Genomic DNA, 20527 nt, shown 5'->3' with positions numbered 1-20527 from the left:
AATTTTTGTCCAAAGGTTAAAGGTGAACCAAATCCGAATGTTGCAATAATGTAATGGCAGAGGATACCCGAGAGCCCTTGGTATACCACCGATATTTAACACGTTACTGAAAACTTTCACTGATGTTTAACATGCACATATGCACACTATGAGTGGAAGAAAATGCATGGGTCATCTATGAACTACAGACTGCACAAATGCTTAAACAAGAGTAGTCCACCCAAAATATGCAGGGCAGCACTTGTAAACATGGTTGCACTGGAACACCTGGGCTGAATACTGACCATTTCATTGAATGACCAAAACACTCTTAAAAAGCCTGTTGGACATCAAGCTAACAAACAAAAAACAAATACACCTCTCGGTCATTACAATGCTGTTGTTGAGGGACAAAAAAGTTATAATATAAGAAGTTTGTAAGCCTGTGACATACATATAATATAGAAACATACTGAGTTACTGGTTGTTATTGGTAAGCCAAACCAGAATAATATCATATCTACTTTAAATCTTCAGCCTTTTCGATCAGTAAAGTACATTCAGTGGAATTTATGCATACAACTATTATGAAAATGACATTAAAAACAATTTGTTTGTGTCATGAAAGATACAAGCTTCACAAAACTGTGCATATTATTTCTCTACCCCATACAGCTCTCTCAGGATGTTTCAAAATATTGGCCGCAGAAGCAGATGAAAAGGTTGAAGAATTAGGGTCTATATCTGTGGATACAGGTGGTCAAACACACTAAAACATCGTTAAAAGAATGATAATGCTTCTTCTGAAAGATAAGTTCCAGGAAAATGAATAAATCAATAAATTCAACAAAACCAAGCAAAACAACAAACAAAGAAAAATGGTCAACTTTGGTTAACATGTTTTTATTTAAATAAAGGTTAACCTGGCACTCACTGCGCAGTGTATGATCTCCATAAAAGCAGTCTGCCCTCCATGAAGACTGAAAATTTCAATAAGTTTTTAATAGTAGTTTTGAGTTTGAGATCACTGTCCGTTTTTCTGGTTCTGTCTTTCTTCATGTTTTCCGACCGGGAAATTATTAACTTAAAACTGGGGGATTATCAATGAAGAAGGCGAACACTTGGCTGCCGCCTGCCCTTTGCAGGCTAGATGAAGGACTTGAAACTCCCTGAATTTCCAGCCACCTCTGGAATGGAATTTTCCCATTTACAGATAAAAATCCTCCAGATGCCCAATACCCAGTATCCATGGTGATGTCATTGATCTTTCCCACCTCTTGAACTGAAGAGCTCTGCCGGACATTGCTAGCCTTGATTGGAAAGTCCTCATTTAAGGAGAAGTGTCCTTTTCGGCTGTAATCTTCAGTCGTCAGCAAATGTGACCAGTCATCTTTGCAGTATGCCGGGGAAGACCTGGATAAATGAGACGAAGAACCAATAATGAACGAGTAAACTGCAAAGATTGTTAGAAACTGGGCCATGGGTACCACATTTCATCCGGCAGTGCACAAGGTGGGTGAGAAATATTACTGATTACTGAAGTGTCTGAAAATCAGAACGGTTAGCTTTATGACAGCATGGAATTAGCCCCATAGCGAACATCAAAGGGTAGATAACTGACTGACTAGCATTTAACACCGTACTTGAGGTCATATCACCCATAAAACGGCAATCCATGGTAACCCCTAAAAGGCAGGAAAGACCTCGCTCCCACGTCACTGACACACTTAAGCTAGGTCTTCATCAGACTAAAATGCTTTATAACCATTCCCATGAACTGACTGACTGACTAATTAGCAGGGACGACCACACCCAAGATTTAGTCTCTTTAGCAAGTCACAAGGATTTCATCCTGAAAGTAAAACTAAAATAGTTCAATGCCAGTAGAAAAATCTTCAGAGTGGAGAACAAATAATGTATTATGTTTCTGACATGTAAAAATGCACAAGTGTACAGATGACATAAAGGCCTGGGAATGATACCGATGATTCCAATGTTTATGGTTTTCTAGTAGAAAACAAAAAAAGTTCACAAAATCTCGTAAGTTGTCCTAATTGGATTAACTGGGTTGGATTAATCAATCAGATTGTCAAGCAAAATGTGTCACATAAAAAATGCTGAGCTTTAGGTGAACAACAGGACCTACATGTAGTCACCTAGGAACAAAGACAAACTGCCAGGGGCTGAATGTGAACTAAATACATGAAACCAATTAATTAGAGGATTTGTAAGGACACACAAAAGCATCTTTTGTTGAGTAAGCCAGCAAGGGATCCCTTATTGTATCGGTAATAATATTTTGGACTGGTATACAATAGCAAATAAGTACCAACAAATCTGTAGCTTCATATTAGTATTTACATATATTTAACCCTGGGTTTTTAAATCCACAAATTTTATTTATTTACTTCATAATATTTTATTAGTGTATAATGCTTTATTCAACATGTGAAAAAAAAGATGTCTGGACCAAATCAATCGCCTCTGGCAAGTAACTGAATACTACCCGAGGTGTCACAAACACAAAAACAGTGGAGGCAAGGCGACCTTGAGGAGGCAAAACCACAACTTATACCACACATGTACATTTTAATACGAACAGGTATGTGGTTCACAAAACTGCAATGTTCAGTAAGAAAGTGAGTGAATGTACAGATGATGAACTACAAGTGCAGCAGTCCCCCATCCTACTTCTTTTTGCTTGGCGGGTTGGGGGAGGTGGGTGCAGACCGGAGAAATGAAACAATACCTTCTAACAGAATATTTTTCAACCAAGAAGTATTTATTATTATCATGTAAGGCATGCAAAGCTGTAGTGTGTCATTCAGAAATGTTAACAGAATTCAGAAGTTACACAGAATGCTGTCACTAGCTAGATATTTAACAGTTTATGTAAGGTTGTAACTGAGGTAATCGTTTCATCATGATGTCCATTTTTAAATTTCCAATACAGCTTCATTACTATTTTTAGCTAAAGATGGCCATTTATAGTGTTTTATGAGAAGCTGTATATTTAAGATGTCATGGATCATATTTCTATCACACAGATCTGCGATCAGGAATGAAATGGATCATATTTGTGGGAAATCAGTGGCAGTTTAATTGCTAACAAATTAGGCTGAATTTTTAAAAATTCATTTATTCATTTTACTTTTTTTTTCTGTTTTTGATAAAGATATAATGCAATCTGGGTGTATTTATCCATTAGTGCTATCCTGTAGATGTAATAACCAATTCATGTGCCTCAATGTCTGAACAAGGGATATCCCCTCATTACCAACTCTACTGAATTCCACTTGGGTACGAATCAATACTCATCAGCCAGCTATGCTACGATAGCCACTGAATAAAAGTGTACAATTGTTCACAGTTGGGTTTGTCAGTTGACAACCCGCAGGTTAATGAATCTAAATGCTTTGCTGTGTTACATGTCAAAGAGATGAAATCTCAAACACAGCTTTTTTCTTACTTTCCCTTAATGCAGTCGGCTATCACATCCTATTAAAAGTTCAACTTTCCCCCCACCCTCTAATCTGTGTTACATATAACAACAAACTCCATAAATTTTGCCAATACTCATAATGTTGGTATCATACATGTCCTATTAATCAGTAGTATCTAATAAAGGCTTATACACAAGCAAATGGGTACATACAAAAAGAAATCAGTAATTTAACTACCTTTATTTATTTATTTGATTGGTGTTTTATGCCAAACTCAAGAACATTTCAATTATATGACGGCAGCCAGCATTGTGGTGGGAGGAAACCAGGTAGAGCCCGGGGGAAACCCACGACCATCTGCAGGTTGCTGACAGACCTTCCCATGTACGACCGGAGAGGAAGCCAGTAAAAGTAGGACTTGATCTCACATCAACCGAATTTAATTACATACACAAATAAGTCGTATCTTACACATGACCTACACTGGGTCATTGTTTATGAAAAAAAAAAAATAATGCAAGAAAAAACTACATACATGTAGGCTGATGGTTCCACAAATAGGAAAATAAATCCAACAGCATCCTGATAAATGCCTTCAGGGTTGCAAAATGCTCACAAAAATGGTGTAACCAAGAAAAAGTCAACAGTATGACATTTTAAACAATCCACTTACAGTTGTTTGATATGCAATAATTTCTTGGAAAGCTCTTGATTGAACAGCAATATTTATGTTTACAAAATGTCACATTCATGTACAAAAGGCTACTGTAAAAGAAAAAAAAGTTTGATGTTGCTAAGTGGAAAGCAAACGATATCACAGATTTCATTGTTTCACAAAGCAAATCAAGTGCGTCATTTGGGCATAATTTCTTTGTTAAAAACAACTGTTTGCTGATTGGTGACTCTGTACGATCAGGTAGATTATATATCAGTTACAAATACATGCAAGCTTTGCTGCACAGTATTCGGTTTGGTTCCCTAGATAGCTGGCGGTGGTCGACTTTAAACCATAGGCTGCAATCAGACATTACCATCTCCCCACATTTTATCCCCATGCCTGCGTCATGTTAATATGATGGACAGATATCCTCAATACTGGCAAACGTGCTACTGAAACCTTGGGTTTCACCCTGACCTGTCAAGCAGAAGACGTTTCCACATTAGGAGAAGATTTCAGAATTACCTGTATTCATCACATCCTCCCTTCAACACTGCACTCGCTCAAGTGGAAAAATGAATTTTAGAGCCACTTTCTTACACCTCTTGTCAAATCTGTATTAAAATACACCCGTCATAAACAGGGCTAAGTGTCCATCAACGGGTCGTTTGGTCTTATCGCCAATAAAGAGGTCAAGTTTGCCAATAATATTACAGGGATTCGAAGCCTGAAGCTTGTAAAATTTTCCAACAAGCAGTCAACTCCTACTGAAGCCCTGAAGGGTAATATTACAGAAGATTAAATATGGAAATTAAAGACATCGTATTTATAATTCAATAAACCCAGGATTAAATAAGCTGAGGGTTAAATGAAATGAACTACAGAAGAGTGTGACACCCAAGTGACATCCCTTTCCTGTGCAAAGGTTGCCACTTTACATGAAAGATTCATTTTTAAAGTAACTGTAACATAGGTTCACATATACAACAAATGTAATTATCTAATTAACAAGTACAATCACGGGGTGTAGACAGTAGAATTAAGGCGGAAGTCTGAATACTTATCAAGATACAAAACTCACAACAGCCTAAAGGGAAATCCGTGCATAGTCATAATTTCGTGCCTCGAAAACCACATGCTGAACAACAAAATATCTGCACAGGCCAGACGATGGAAGCGCGTCAAACAAACAATGCTTAAATATCAATATTACAAAGCTCTCGAAGTACAAACTTACATGTACATATATATATGCATATGCCAAGTAGTTCAACAATACAAATAAACAGATCTCTCCATACTGTATTTCACCTACAGTTTGCAATGTAAAAATGCACTTTCAGAAGGATATAAATACATTAATATGGTACTTTTGTCAACAGTTAAGTTTTCCCTTGATCAGACATCATCAAAAAACTATTTAAGTTGTCCTATATAAGGTTTCTGAATCAATCAGGATCAAGCAAAATGTGTAGTTTCAAAATACTACAATTCAGGTGAAATGAAATATTATACTAGGTAGTTCCGATCTGCGCGCAGTGCAACCCTCACACCTAAAGCAAAATGGCCAAAGGGTAAATAACAGGTACAAACTGAAAGCTAGTGAGACAACATTTATCAAACTGGCAATAAAACATGTACCGAACTGGAATAGTTTTAACTAGTTTCGCAGATTTTACGGCAAGCACACATTGATTTGCTTAACCCCTACACCCACAGTTGCAAATCAAGATGCTCTCATTGCATGCAAGCGCAAATAAAAAGACAGTAAAGAAATAAAACAGTATATGTAATTTATTGCTCCTCACCATGGACTTAAGATATTATGAGCATTATCATCTAAACAATGTCTAAACACATTTAAGCTCGCTTACACTGTAACACCGTTGTCAAACAATTCGTCTTGGAGTCACATAACAACATTGAAATAACAATTCCAACGCTAATAAGCCAAAGGCAACAACCTCCCTGTATGCTTATTAAAATAATCACAAGTCAGACGCACACACTGTAAACCAGGAAGTATGAGGATTTGTAGGTGTGAAGGGTTTGTCTTGAAAACAAATGTACAGTGTCAGGATTGGCTATACTCTTTCTCCAGCTCAGTAAATCATTTGGGTCCTAAGAAAAATAAATTCCATACAATCTGTGGCCAATTTTCTTTTAACTTAATGAATCTGTCCTAAAAAAAATCTGAGGTTATACAACTCCTTATCTCTGTCTAAAACCCAATCTTTTGTCTCCGTTTTTTTCTTTTCTTTTTCTTGTCGGCTCTCAGACGTAGATCTTCAGAAGAAACCGAGGCCAGATTAGACCAAGCCGCTGCAATAATACTCCATTTCAGACAGTCGATATCAGTTAAAACCTCTGCATGCCATTTTCACCACGCCGAAATAAAGTGGTATTAATTGGGACCAGAGCTACGGGAGAAGTTGGGCCCATATCAAGTCTGGGAGGATTGTTACAACACTTGGAAAGGAGATCGGCTTCGTCAATCACTTTGTGATTATCCAGGAGGAGAAGGACAATTTTCCTGCAAATCTATACAAATTCCACGATTAATTCAGTAAATATCAAATTAGTTGCCCATTTATATTGATTACTGTGCCACCGATGGCAATGTAATTATTCAAAAATACAGAGAAAGAAAAAAGGGAGGAAAAAAAAAAAAAAGCAGCAAAAAATAAAAATCTTGGGAGCAGTATAAACCTTCATTGATTCAACAGAGAAGTGTAAGGATGTGTAAAGGTACAGGCAATCTGTTCCTCCCACAGGCTGCCGTGGTAAACCCTACATACGTTCACTGGTTTCTTTCGAAATGGCTTTGCGCAGTGATTCAATTAAATCCCAAACTGTTACAGAGGAATGTCCAGAAGGGTCAGCAAAGTTGTCCGTGACCAGCACAGATTGGATTGAGAGGTGTCCAGCGGTGAAACAAGTTTACATAGCTCAACCAGCATATATTGATTACAGCTCTGTATTGAGGGGATGTCTTGAGGTATCTATAAACGGGTAAAGTGTACCTATATACTCATTCCAAACAGGCCTATTGATCAGAATCTTCACCACCAATCTTCTCCAACCATTCACACTAATTTGGTAAAGTGAAAAGGAATTAATTACCAAAGCAAAGGGTCTTCTTGGAATACCAATGGAGGGATGAGGTTTATACAAGCAGTAGCTCATGGCAGGCTGTTCCATTTCATTTCCAGACTCAGACGTCAAATCTGCGACCAGATTAAACGTGCCGAGTGCAGAAAAAGAAAACGAGGCGGTGAATATGGTAAAGCAAATCATCCTTCATTCTGCCGAGGAACTTTCTCCGTGCCATAGAAAATTTGGCAGTTTTATAGAGGGGTTTCTAACGCATCACTATGGCCAAAAATGAAACAAATAAGAGTCGTGAAAAACGATTATTTTCACTGCACGGCTGGCCGTCTGAAGAGCTAATGCATTTCTTGGAGAGACCCTGAATGTGGCTTTTGGCTTTTATTTTTTTTTATCTGTGGGTGAAATAGCTTGACGAATTGGTAGCTCTTGAAGTTTTGAGTTGATAGATGGCTGTTCTTGCATCATCAGCTTTACTTAAGGCCCTAGAGTCAGTACGATGTATCAAAACTTCCAGCAAATGCTACTCATGAAATCCGAAACTTTGGCAAGAAAATCACAGTGAAAAAACTGGGTTGCTCTTCAGTGCTTGTAGTAGCCCTACCTTGCAGCAGGTCAAGATATTTTTATTTATAAAGAGACCCTAAGGAAATTTTCACAAGTTAATAACTGGCAAAGATGCCAAATAATCTTGATATATTACACATCCTGAAGTATGCAATCCTACAAATAGGTATTTAATATTTAAAAAAAAAATAAAAAATTTAAAATTTTTATGTCACCTCCAAAACAGATGCAGAGGGAGAGGGGAAGAAAGCCTAAGAAAGAATATTAATAGTTTCAGGAAATACTGCCGAGTGCTCAATCAGTTTTCAAACGATTGAATTAATGATTATAGCTTAACACCACATCTGCAACATTTAAGCCATATCATGGCAAGAACATGTTTAAGTCATGAAGCATTAAATAGTTTTCAATGTGATGTTGATAATGAGAGCATAAAAAATAAAAAAAAATCAAAGGACGTGTAAAACCAGTTAAGAAGGACCAAACGTCGATTAAACTTCCAACCCACATAATTTTTAAAATATGCAATCTGGAAAAATTGATCTAAATCAGCTGAGTTAAAATTCCTTAACTCTTCATTTCATCATACATAAACAAGTACCTTTGACTACAAAACCATGTGAACTAACAGAAAACATGCACATACTGTATACTACAGTAGTGTATACATCAACATATGACAGGCTGAATAGTCTAATTAGATCCTTACTTAATAATACAATAATTTAATTATGTGAATTGTCAGCCGACAAGTTAAATAGAATTATTGGTGAGAGCCTGACAAGGGTGCAGGATTCATGTCGACACATGTCTGGCGTTACGCCTCACAACACCGCTCCATCCTGAATTCACACCCAGCCACCGCTACGCCAGTTTTACTGTTAATTATTAAAGTGCACTCGTTATTAAGTGGTTTATGTTCCGTTGACAGTGAGTGTATATATTAGGAGCCTAAAGAGCTCAAATGCCTGCTGGTATTATCCCTCCTGCTGAGCTGGTGTGGTGTGATCGCTATCAGCAACTCAGCCACACATGCTCACTCGTTAACCACTCAAATATTTATTACTGGACACATGTAGCTGTCAAATCTGCCAATCATATGTCAATGAAAGTTCTACGTTGCCATTTCATATGTGACCATAATGATCGGATAGACCTGTAAACAGAAAATTTTTGCATAGAGTCACAGGTGTTCTATCTACAATGCGCCAAAGCAATATTCCCATACACAAAGACAAAAAGCTTGCTTGCAAATCGCTGTTTGTAAGACCACAGTGACCTGTCCACACCACGTTGCTCACAGCAAATGCACGTGGTGAGTTTTTTCTTCTCGCTATCAATGCCGCAGTGTGTTCAGCAATCATACTTGACGTGTTATTTTGACACGCAACACAGTAAGAGTACTTCAGTCTTGTCAGTGACTGTTGTTATGAAGAATAAACAAAAACCAATGGCACTCCTGGATAATTGTCATCAAATAATACAAGTTTAATCAAAAGCCGTTGGCAGCATTGTGACGTATTCGGAATCTAAAATCAGTTCATTAAAACACGATTAATTACATGTAGCACCACAGTTATTCGTACATCACACCTTTAAATCCAAATAATATCAACAAAAATGAACTTTGTTGGGCACACTAGAACAATCTCCTATACTACATGTGCAATAATTGAATATTTTATACATACAAACTCTAAATGTCGACTGCAGTTTCAAAAGTCGCCAGACCTGCTTTAATTTCAAGATAGGTGTTTCTGGATGATTCAAGACAGACCCCCATGAAAACAAAGCCAACTACAATGCTTTAACAGCACATATATGTTGAATGATCTTCCTTGCAAACCACATGAGATGCTTCATTTTAACTAGTTTTCTCTGCCTTTTGTGTTTTAAAATGCAACAGCCAATATGGCCATACACATGAACCTTTATTGGAAAACTTTCAACCTCTTAAACCCTAACATACCTTTACACTTAACTTATTTATGACTCTATAGTTCAGAAGTTGACAGATCAAAGTCACAGGATTACAACTTCTCACTTATTAGTTTGCAAGGTTTCGATGTACATTCTAACAGGCTTGAAACATTGCAATTAAAGTAATATGAATCAGAAGTTATTTGTAAGGTGATATTCCTCTGGAACCATTTGTTCAACTGGCACTTGCTGTGCCTTTCAATCCATGGACATTTAGGTGAGCGAGGCCACCATAATATACATTATAAATGGTCACTGTGTATGCTGTCAATCAATGGTCATCTGAAGAGCTGCTGTCATCCTCCTACGCCGACAGTGTGGAGGACACAAATCTCTCTGTCCTCCTCAGTGCACCTTATCTCACGCGCTATGAAGGTAAGAGCAGACTCCATCCCTCCTACCCACATCCACTAAGTTTTTTCAGCACAAATCTTGTGTGTGAATGGGACATTTGGTCTAGGTGTAGGGGGGAACCTCTAAACCGCTTAGCACTTTCTGGGCTCCCTTCCAGAAGAACAATGCCACATGCAAGCCTCTCTTCAAGAGCACCACTCTACAAAGCCAGAGGCTTACAGTTCGCTGGGGCCCCTTGAAAAGAGCATGTTTGCCGTGGCGCGGAGGTTTTGATAAATGGGGAGAGGCCCTGGCTGTGCCTCTCGCCCCCCACTTTTGGCTCGGGTAAAAGGAGGTAGGGTTGCTGCGGGGCTTTTGTTGGCGAACTCCTCACTGCGGGGTCATTGTCTGTGTCAGACTTAAAGCCCGATTCTGTGGCCAGCTCAGACAATGCCATACACTATCGCTTGACTCCTTCCACAACTGTTATGGTTAAATGAGAAAGGCTGACAAGCAGGGGTCTAAAGGCCGACAACTGGCCAAGTGGTTATGTGGGGAGAAGATTGGTTTTGGGGGGGAAGGGAGAGGAGGCTAAAAATTATAAAAAAAATTTCCATCAATAACATAGGCTTTGTCAGTAGAAGGGGAAATTAAGAGAACAAGCTGGCATCATTAAAGGTTATCTACAGCCCAGAATTACAAAGTAATATATAGAGTTTCAAACTCATAACTCACACTCAGACTCTCATGTTTGTCAGAAGAGGGGTTTTAAGAACACTACTTTTATGCGGCTCTTAAGAGACTTCCCAACTTCCAATACAAAGGCACTTCAAGGAGAGGGCAGGACTGATTTGAACTTTCTTTTATGCAACTATCTAACCTTTGAAATACAGTACTAGAAAACTTGATTAAGTGAAACTACTTTTTTCATATTCAATCCTTTCAGTTCATATTTCTGCTTATTCCTAGGGGGTAGTGCAATATCACTTTGACAGTTTATTAAGACTCTTAAATGATATCTACAAATTGCCACAAGCAAGATATAAAACCATTATTTAGGGTAGTGCAGTTACAAGGGTTAATTTCTATTTTCATAATTGGTACAAAATTATGTTACTCACATGCAGAACTTAACCTAGGATAACAAAGATGTTGTATCTCTACAATGTTTGGTAAAGTCAAATGTTCTGATGTGGAGAACAGATACACATATAAGAAAACAGACAAAATAAACCTCCTCAAATTTTTACATTATTGTACATTTTTCCCGGTTCTCCTAGAACAACATGAATACTCCGCTTGTAAATTTCATAAGTCAATCACCCAAGATGTCACTCAATGTATCATCTCTTGAATCATGAAAATAGTGTATGGTTGATTATTCCATGTGCGTATCTGAATAAGGAAAATGAATGTGACTGAAAGACGTTACGACGACAACACAATGGCTAACACTACCATCAATACAGAGCATATCAATTAAACACAAATTATTATAAAGTTGTTAGTTTGCCAGAATTAAATTAGTGCCATGACAGGCAAGAGATGTGAATACAGATGTGCCAAGTTTAGCAGTAAAGTTCACATGAAGTGAACATTCCTCCAAAAACACAACCATTCTCTCGCTCGTCAGACCAGTTCAGTGACTTGGAAATTCACTTAATCTGGTAAAAACAGAAACTAAACAGTTTGAAATGTTGCTCACAGATAAACATTCCTTTTATAGGTGTGCATTAAAACAAAGAGCAGCAGCTAAAAAATGCTGAAATACGTTTACTCCTTTACTTACTTACTTATTTATTTCTTAATGTACCCATGTCTGAAATACTCTTACTCATCATGGTAAAATGACAAGTGATGTACGTGCGTGAGTCAGACTTTGATTGTAAACATGACAGCTGCGTTGAACCTGAAGTGGTTCAGCCATTAAAATAAGAACATGCTATTACTCAGCTTATAAACAGGAAAAACTGTATTACGCAACGTGTTTTTAGGTGTGCAACAGCTGACATGATATCTGACCGAGCTCCAATTCTAAGCAAGGGGGCATAACTTAAGGCACCAACACTTGTCCGACGGCTTTCAGTCAGGGCAACGGTGTTTCATTGTTGCTTGTATATATACATGTACACACACTGTAACAGCCTAATGATACTCGTTTTTATCACAGGGCTCGCAACATTAGAGGTAAACAAACAGAAACAGAGTGGCATTGTTCTCACCGCGCCTCACATATCGCCTGTATCCAAACAACCCACTTAGCCTCCTGATTGGTCAAACAGGTAAATCTGGCAAGTGTGAAATTAACGAGTGCTGCAATTACGTCAGGCCAGCTCACAACATCTTCACGTAATTACACTCTTGCTATGCACATGAAATGAACTTGATGCACGGGGGAAGGCTTTGTGCATTTGTTGTAATGCAGCTAATGGAAAAATCTTGTCCTGGATTGCATTGATTATTGTTGAAGCCTGAATTCCACCAGTCTGGCCTGACCAGGTTTATCGGTCGGTGGACTGAAGTGTCCAGGCCTCTGGGCTGCCACTCAGCACCCTGGTTTGAGACTGTGTTTTACTTAACACTTACGGTCGCTTCACGGCACAGCGCCGCGATACAGTGACGAGAGCAGCCCACGTCAACGGACCATCCGCCCATACTCTATTACCCGGCCAGACAAGTTTAAGTGGGTGGGAACCAAAAAGGCTTCAAACTCGAAAAAAAAAAAAAATTGTGTGTGGGGGAAAAAAAAAAACATAGACACGCCAATGAAATTTACAACTAGGAGCTGAAAGCTCCACTTAATTTATACCAGCAATTATTGAAATCATGGCAGGCGTAGAGAAGAAATCAATAGCAAGAGATAAACACTATAGCTTACGCTGGACGGACAGCAAGAACTGTCGATAAAGGATAAACCAGACCGTCAGCCAAGTTCGTCTCGAGGTTGTCAAATAGGTACATCATATACAAAATTATCTAAAAAAAATATCTGTTTGATAATAAGTCTTGACAGTAGTAATATGCCCACTACATCACAATAGCATTCCATGCATAGCTGATAACACAACACTATCGGGTAACAAAGTGATAATGAAGATGATTTGTTGTTTTGGTGTTTAGCAACTGTCTGCCCAGTCAGAGTGAATAATGGCTACGGGTGTCATCACTAACAACTGGCTTGAATAATCACGAAGTGCACATGAACATGTATGTTCCCTACAAAACCCTCAGAATAATCAAAAACCTTGGGATTACAGAAAACCTTGGAATAACAGAAACCTTCCAGGTAACAGGACTATAAACAGAAAACCTTGGGATAACAGAAAATCTCAGAATAACACAAAACCTTAGGACAACAGAAACCTTCCAGGTAACAGAATTATAAACAGAAAACCTTGGGATAACACAAAACCTTGGAATAAGAGAAATCTTCCTGGTAACAGAATTATAAACAGAAAACCTCTGAATAACAGGAAAATTCAGGATAACAGGGTGACTTTGAAATACCATACGACAACCTAAAGTCACAGGATAACGAAGTCCATGGCTTCTCAATGTTGGGTCACTGCACAGAGCCACATCAATAGAAATTGCTGTTTTAGGAGCAGAATAAATCTGTTTTTCAATGTTGAAGGAGAGTATAAAAATAGAAGTAAAAGTTGAAAATCATCTAATTTGTGGGAAATGTGGACTATGTAGCAACTTTTCCTCTGGGAAACATATTTATACGATTGGAAAGCCTTGAAAAACCACAAAAACATCAAGATCAGACAAGATAAAAAGGTGGATTTTCAGTTTGACTTAAGGATTTTTATAGTGTTGCTCGAAAAACACAAATAAAAACTGGTGTCACCCAGGAAAACAATAAGTTTTAAATGAGAGGTGATAAATTTGCCCCAAATCATCACACCATATGCACATAACAACCTGCATACATTACAGATACAGTAACACTGCAATCATCGTCAGGGAACACATGGACTAGATATCTCCACTAGCTGGAAATTATCTATACCCAAAATACCGTTATATGTTGCATCATATTGCCCCAAAAAGTATATTTACAAGGGATTATATTTATCAAAGGGTTTAAAAAAGTGTCTGGTCATGTTTACGGTTATTTCCACTTTAATTTCAATCTGTTTTGCTATTTTTTTCACTATCGCTGTCGCCAATGTGACAACTGAATTTTAACATTTATAATCAGAAATAATCAGATTATAAAATTCTGTGTCTGCTTGTAAACAAAATGGGCATCTCAAATTTTGCAATTGAATTTTTTTGTTAATTTCAGCTAGCCACAGATGAAGCATGGCAGAGGGTGAGCAATCTAATACATAACACTGGAAATAAGGAACAAAAGCTACTAAGAACTTTTTTGCTGATGAGATGTCAACACAGGCCAGATTCTAAAAGTGTAACAATTTAAGAGTGCCTACAAAAAAAAAAGAAAAGGCATGAGGTAATAAAAAACAAAGACGTCTAAACGGTGTTGCCATGTCCTCAATTACATTATTCACCGGGCTCAAAATACTCTTGATGTTTGAGCTACAAAGCCTGAGCAAGCTTGTAGGACAAATACCACCGTTAAATACCTCTGTCAGCTACACAGTGAGTGAGAGAGTGATTCACTGACTGACTGACCAACCAAGATCTGGTCACTCTCCATAATCTGGGGAACACACACACCGACCAACACCACCAAAAGAGAAAGAGATAAGTTGGTGAAGGGTCATATAAGTTAGCTTGTTCTTCCTTAGCTGTGACATAAATCAGGGTCACTGGTGTGTAAGCTAGCTGACAAATCAGTGAGTAGGACTGGGTTTCACTCATTTCATTACGCAGTGGTCCTCCGACTCTCTAGTGTTCTCTGAAAGTATGTTCAACACTGGCCGCATGTAAATTGAAGCTCATTACTCGCTAATTGGACACTAGCCAGGAATTGATTTTCATGCCAGCGAGAGACCATGGTGTGGCCGAGCGCTGTGAATGCTGTACATGTGCGAGCCGCTCGACCAGCGCTCACAAAACGCCAGCTAGACAACTTAATTAGCCTGTAAACAAACAATATACCTCTGTTTACTATCAGAAAACAAAAAAAAATTCACTTTTCTTTTTTTCGGAGAGATCTATTGTTTGCCCAGATGTACACATAATGGCAACAATTTTTCTTCTGTCTCGCCTTGGTTTGTTAACAATCATTGGAGTGGAAAACCGGTTGGACGTGTTTGCCGATTGCTAATGTTTTTAGCTTCGGAAAACCTGGACAAAGCCATTAAGGTAGAAAATTAGGTGTTGACCAACTAATGTCTACATTCCTGGCTGCCACTCCTTGTGGATAGATGGACTGCTTCAGGGCAGGTATACTGACAGAACAAAAATTTGTCCTCTGGTAAACTGTGTGAAAATACTTCGTGATTTCTTAAAAGAATAGCTTTTGTAAGAGTATCATTGATCATGGTTTGTCAGAATTATGGATGACATAACATGGGACTGCCAGTCGTGTCTTAAGCTTTACCTTTACTCAACCTGTCTCTGCTTGTGTGTATATCTAACTATTAGGTTTCTACAAAACAAATGCCTACAGAATACAGCCTATGGTGACGCACAGCTTGTCACCTGAGGCCCTTTTCACAAACGTATGTAACATTCCGTGCACTGAACTTCCATGGTGACCAGTATTGTAGGTATTACGTTGCCACGGTAGTTATGAAAACATAGCGCTACTTGCAATTTGTGAAACGGGCTCCTGAACTGTAAACCATGTGAAACAAAAATATAACTTACACTAGGTTTTTAACTTTACGAAAACAGATTTCATCCCAAATACTTAGAAATCATCAACATACGACAAAATTTGTTGATTGAAGCACAGATACGCTAAACTGCACATAGGATATGCATGAAAATTAATTTCACCTGTTGTGACAATCATACTGCTATATATGGTAGCCATCATGATTTGTTTCCAACAGTATTAATATACCCGTGACAAGACAATGAACTGCCCACCAATAATATATTTTTTTTTTCAAGGCGTGTGAATGATATAATCCATATATAAAAAAAACAAACAATTTGTTTTATTGTAAAATAACTGCATCATTTAAACTGACATTGAAAAAAAATTAGTGTAATAATACATCATAAAGAAATAAGATAAACTATTATTTTTGCATCATATTAAAATTAAAAAAGTGCTTAGTGCAGAGGAGGTTTAATAAACGACATAAGAAATGCAGTTGTACTTTATCACTACAAAACACTCTGAAGATCATTGCTATTTATACACTTAATTGTACAGCTTATCCCAACTAAAGCCATACAGCTCGCACTGAATCTGAAGTACAAAATATTGTTTCACATTACGTCACAGTCCACAGTAAAACTACGAACACCTAACAGTGCATGTGCCATTCTCTGAGCTCGCTAGTACATATCACTGCAACCACCAGACAAGCTTGACATTTCAAGTCTGTGTGATACTGGTTTCTTCAAGCTATTTATAATGAATATTCCTGAATAACGTTTCTGGTGTTGGTTAGAATAACACTGTGCATACTTTACACACAGAGAATGCATATGTATACAGTATTGCTAAAAACAATGGTTGATCTAAAGTTTATGTGTTTTCTCTGATGTGAAGCAATTGTAATGAGTGACCCAGACCCTGTAAGGATTATGTTATACTTAACCAAACAGATGTCCCAACTATCAACCAATAAGAGAATTAGTCCAGACATCCACCTCACCTTTATTTTCCAATTTGATTGGTGTTTCTTTCGAAAACTAAAGAATTTTCATTCAATTCAGTTATATGGGCAGGGGTCAAAATGTTTAATATTTTAAGGTCATCAGAGAGATGACCTCAACAAAAATTGAGATCGTTCCAGGTCATTGAATTTTAAGGAGTGAAGTGCAGATTCTGTTCAGAAATACTGTAACTCAACACGGAAGTGTTATTATGACATCTTTAAAATAAGTTAAAGACCAAATATTTTGACCCCTGTATGAGTGGAGAAGACCACTGATCGGAGTAAATAACAGCTTTTTTTCGCAAAATCTGTAAATAACAAGCATCTCCTGGTATTCTTAAAATAGGATGGCAGAAGCGACCTTTGTCAAAAAAATTCATAAAGTACTCTTAATATTAAAAATGTTTACAATTTCAATGTAAACTATGGAAAATGCCCATTGATTATCTCCCTTTGCTTTTAGAATGCCACAATAATTGATCAGTGGTGTTCGTCATTCAGGTTATTGTGACACTGTTGACACTCTGATAAACGAACTAGGGCCACAATAGCGTCGCAATGTTCCAAAATCCAGAGACACAAGTCATAGGCATTTCAACCAAATGATAAACCATCCATTTCCTTGCAAAAGAAATTCACAAACAGCATTCATGTACACCAAAACACAGAAAATGTAGAACAATCATTATAATGTATTCATTCTCTCAACTTTCAGTTTCTGATCAAAAACCTCTGCAGTTCTTTTGAGCACTGAAGTCTTTGAGTTTTTGATAATTTCTTTATTATGATGTGTCTCCCATCTAAACCAAATTACAGTCACTAGAGACCTTTAATTAGAAGTTACAAGTCGTAACTTGGGACTTCTGACTTGAATTAGTTTACCTATTACAATTTGATGTTACAAGTTACAAGTTTAACTTCTAACTAAAGATCTCTATTAGCTATAATACAACATCTAAGTCCAGATAGTATTTACTTATTCAATTAGATTTTAATGATATACCAACAGCATTTCAAGCCCTTGTACGGCCCTAGCAAAGCTATGGTCTATCACTGGTCTGCAGTGTGAAAGTGGGTACAAGCAGCAAAAGAACCTTGTAAAAAGGAAATGTGCTACATCAATAACAAAGAGGAAATCAGAGTTTAATTCTGCATGCACATGTTATCTTACATTTCTTAGTTTCTTAAACAGATAGAGGTTCGGATCCATGTAAATCATGTACACAATCAAAGGGAGGTAACCAAGTCATGTCACCAGCCAAACAAAGTATCTGGTTAAAATTATCTCCCTTGTTTTCGTAGGATTTTTCGATTTTTTTTATTCTGAGCACATAGCAAATGTTAAGGCACCATTGTCTCTGTTACATGTAATATAATGGTAAATATTCATTATCTTCCAGACATCAACCCAGTTTGGCTTATCCTAATCCTTTATTGTAACAAGGCTTCAGAAGTCAAATTTACCTATCTTACACACTTACCCACTTGCCCAAAAAACAAATGTGTATAGTTGTATTTATAGCTTGAAATACAGTGCATGTACACGAAACGTTTGTGGGGGTAATTTCCAGGAAAAACGGTGTTTCTTAACTGCTGATAATTATAAAAACAAAGGCCTTAATGATCTACTGGAAAAGTGTTTCTTTCTAATTATTTATTTATTTATTTCATTGGTGTTTTACTCTGTACTCAAGAATATTTCAATTATACCACAACGGTCAGCATTACTGTTTGGAGCCCGGGTGAAACCGATAACCTTCCTTACGTTGCTGGAAGACTTTCTCAGAATTCACTTATATGCCAGAGTACAGGTTTTCATGGGTGGAGAAACCAGAGAAAACCACTGGCCTTCACCAGGTATCTCACAAGCCGCCTTACTTTAAGTCAGAGCCAAAGCAGCAAGAGTTGATACAAGTATGCAATACAACCTATCAAGGGCCAATTGTCTGCTACAAAATGTAATTTCTCATAACTTTGAGTGAAAGACCCTGTAAAGCCTTAAAACAACATGATTTACAACCAAAGTTTTTGACTCATGAAATTACTTGAAAGTGGGCTCAGCACTTGATTTTCAAAGAACAGATGTTACTTACTGTGTTATGAGGGTGTCTAAGCGAATCCTTTGATAGCATCCTGCAGCCTCTTTCTGGCATCAGTCACGAGTCTCTCCTGTTGTCTCACATCCTCCTCAGACACCACCGTCGCCTTTGGGGGCACAAAATAAGGTAAAAAGTGATTACTGAGGGTTAAGGGAGACTTGTGCTTATAAAATGCACATCTGAGGAAATGAAATATAGCCACTGTGAAGTACACATTAAAGGCAAATACCCTTCGGCAAGTATCTTGATTAATTCTGTCAGATTTTATCCCAAACATAGTTATTTTGGGGATATGCTTATAACACCTCAAATATACAAGTAAGGAATGTGACTGTGAAAAAGAAGATAACTAAATTATTGTAAGTAAATCATTCTACCAGTAACATTAAAAAAACTGCTAAGGTTAGCAAACAGCTCACCTATAGGAATGCAAAACTTCAGCTTTATACATGAGGTACTGCAGATGTGTATTTGCTAATTAATGGTCATTAATATGCACACAGTGCACCAGCAATGGAATACCAACTCGACCCCCCCACCACCCACCTCCCACCCCACCCAATCCATGTCATTGTGCTTCATATGCATGTAAAACTTCAGGTCAATACATGCTGTACTTTTTTGAGAGACCACCCCTAACATTTACAGTAACATTGATTCTAATGCATGAAATTATGAATTTTGTAATTTTGCTTCTGATAATACTGTATATTCATGCATTCTCTTTATCTAAAATTTGTGCAACATGTTTTTAACCAAACTCTGAAACAATTTTATTGATCAATGCTGATTAAATAGTTTGACCAGGACATAAGTGGTGAGGCTAAGTCTAATCAAGCCTACGTGTGTCTCACAGGCTCCAAATGTCAAGCTTGTCTAGTGGTGGCAGCGATGTAAAGCCAGGGAGAGTGCTGTAAGGCGTATGGCCTGGGACATCACATAATCTACTCCTGTACTTTGCACAAGTGAGTTAAAAGCCATCAAAGTAATTTTGTAAAGTGACACAAAACCTATGTGTTAATGGATCTTCATCGGAATGTGCACTTCTTTATGATGTCAAACATACTGGCATTCATCACAATGATACTAGTAATGCTGGCTGTACCTGTTAAAATAAAACACAATTTTTCTTTTCTTGTGTTCACTTTCATTTCGACCATTGTTTAACACCGTACTGACAAATTTTTTACTTATACCATGGCGACCAGCATAGTATAAGCAGAGAAAACCGTATGCCCCCGAGTGAATCATTAACCCTGACAAATTATGCTGGTGGTAAACAAATTGTCTCCAGTAAACTTTATGTAAGACTATACAAGGGAGACTCCATTGACCAATTGTTACCATCAAGGTCCTGAGAACAAAGCATTGCGTGTTTCCGTGTGTTGGCAAGGCGTTTATTAAAGCATATTCTGAAGTTATTATCCTGTGTAGACTGATGAAATTATACTTTTTCTAAAGCCCTGACCCTGGCCAATCCAATCAATTTTGTCTCCAAAATCAAATTAAACACAGGGAGTTGAGGAATTCGGGTAAGCATGGAAATCTTCAAAATTTGCCGTCAGAGACTGGTATTGAGCCCACATTTCTTGTAACATAGTGTTG

At 37.6% G+C, this 20527-nt stretch overlaps 1 protein-coding gene across 3 annotated transcripts in view; it reads right to left on the bottom strand.

Moving 5' to 3' along the window:
• Positions 1 to 394: 394 nt before the first annotated feature.
• The window catches only part of LOC135472730 (methyl-CpG-binding domain protein 2-like), a 32026-nt gene continuing 11893 nt past the window's right edge, over positions 395 to 20527 (bottom strand). For all 3 annotated transcript variants that reach the window (XM_064752379.1, XM_064752380.1, XM_064752381.1), the window contains 2 exons: positions 18917 to 19028; positions 395 to 1392 (listed from right to left, as the gene is read on the bottom strand). In XM_064752379.1, coding sequence (XP_064608449.1) covers positions 18933 to 19028 — 96 coding nt within the window. In that variant the 3' untranslated portion in view covers positions 395 to 1392; positions 18917 to 18932. The remainder of the gene's footprint in view (positions 1393 to 18916; positions 19029 to 20527) is intronic.

The sequence above is a fragment of the Liolophura sinensis genome, chromosome 8 (assembly GCF_032854445.1).
Source record: "Liolophura sinensis isolate JHLJ2023 chromosome 8, CUHK_Ljap_v2, whole genome shotgun sequence".
In the NCBI taxonomy this organism is placed as follows: Eukaryota; Metazoa; Mollusca; class Polyplacophora; order Chitonida; family Chitonidae; genus Liolophura; species Liolophura sinensis.
The sequence above is the reverse complement of the archived record's forward strand: the minus strand, read 5'-3'. Positions and strand labels throughout refer to the sequence as shown.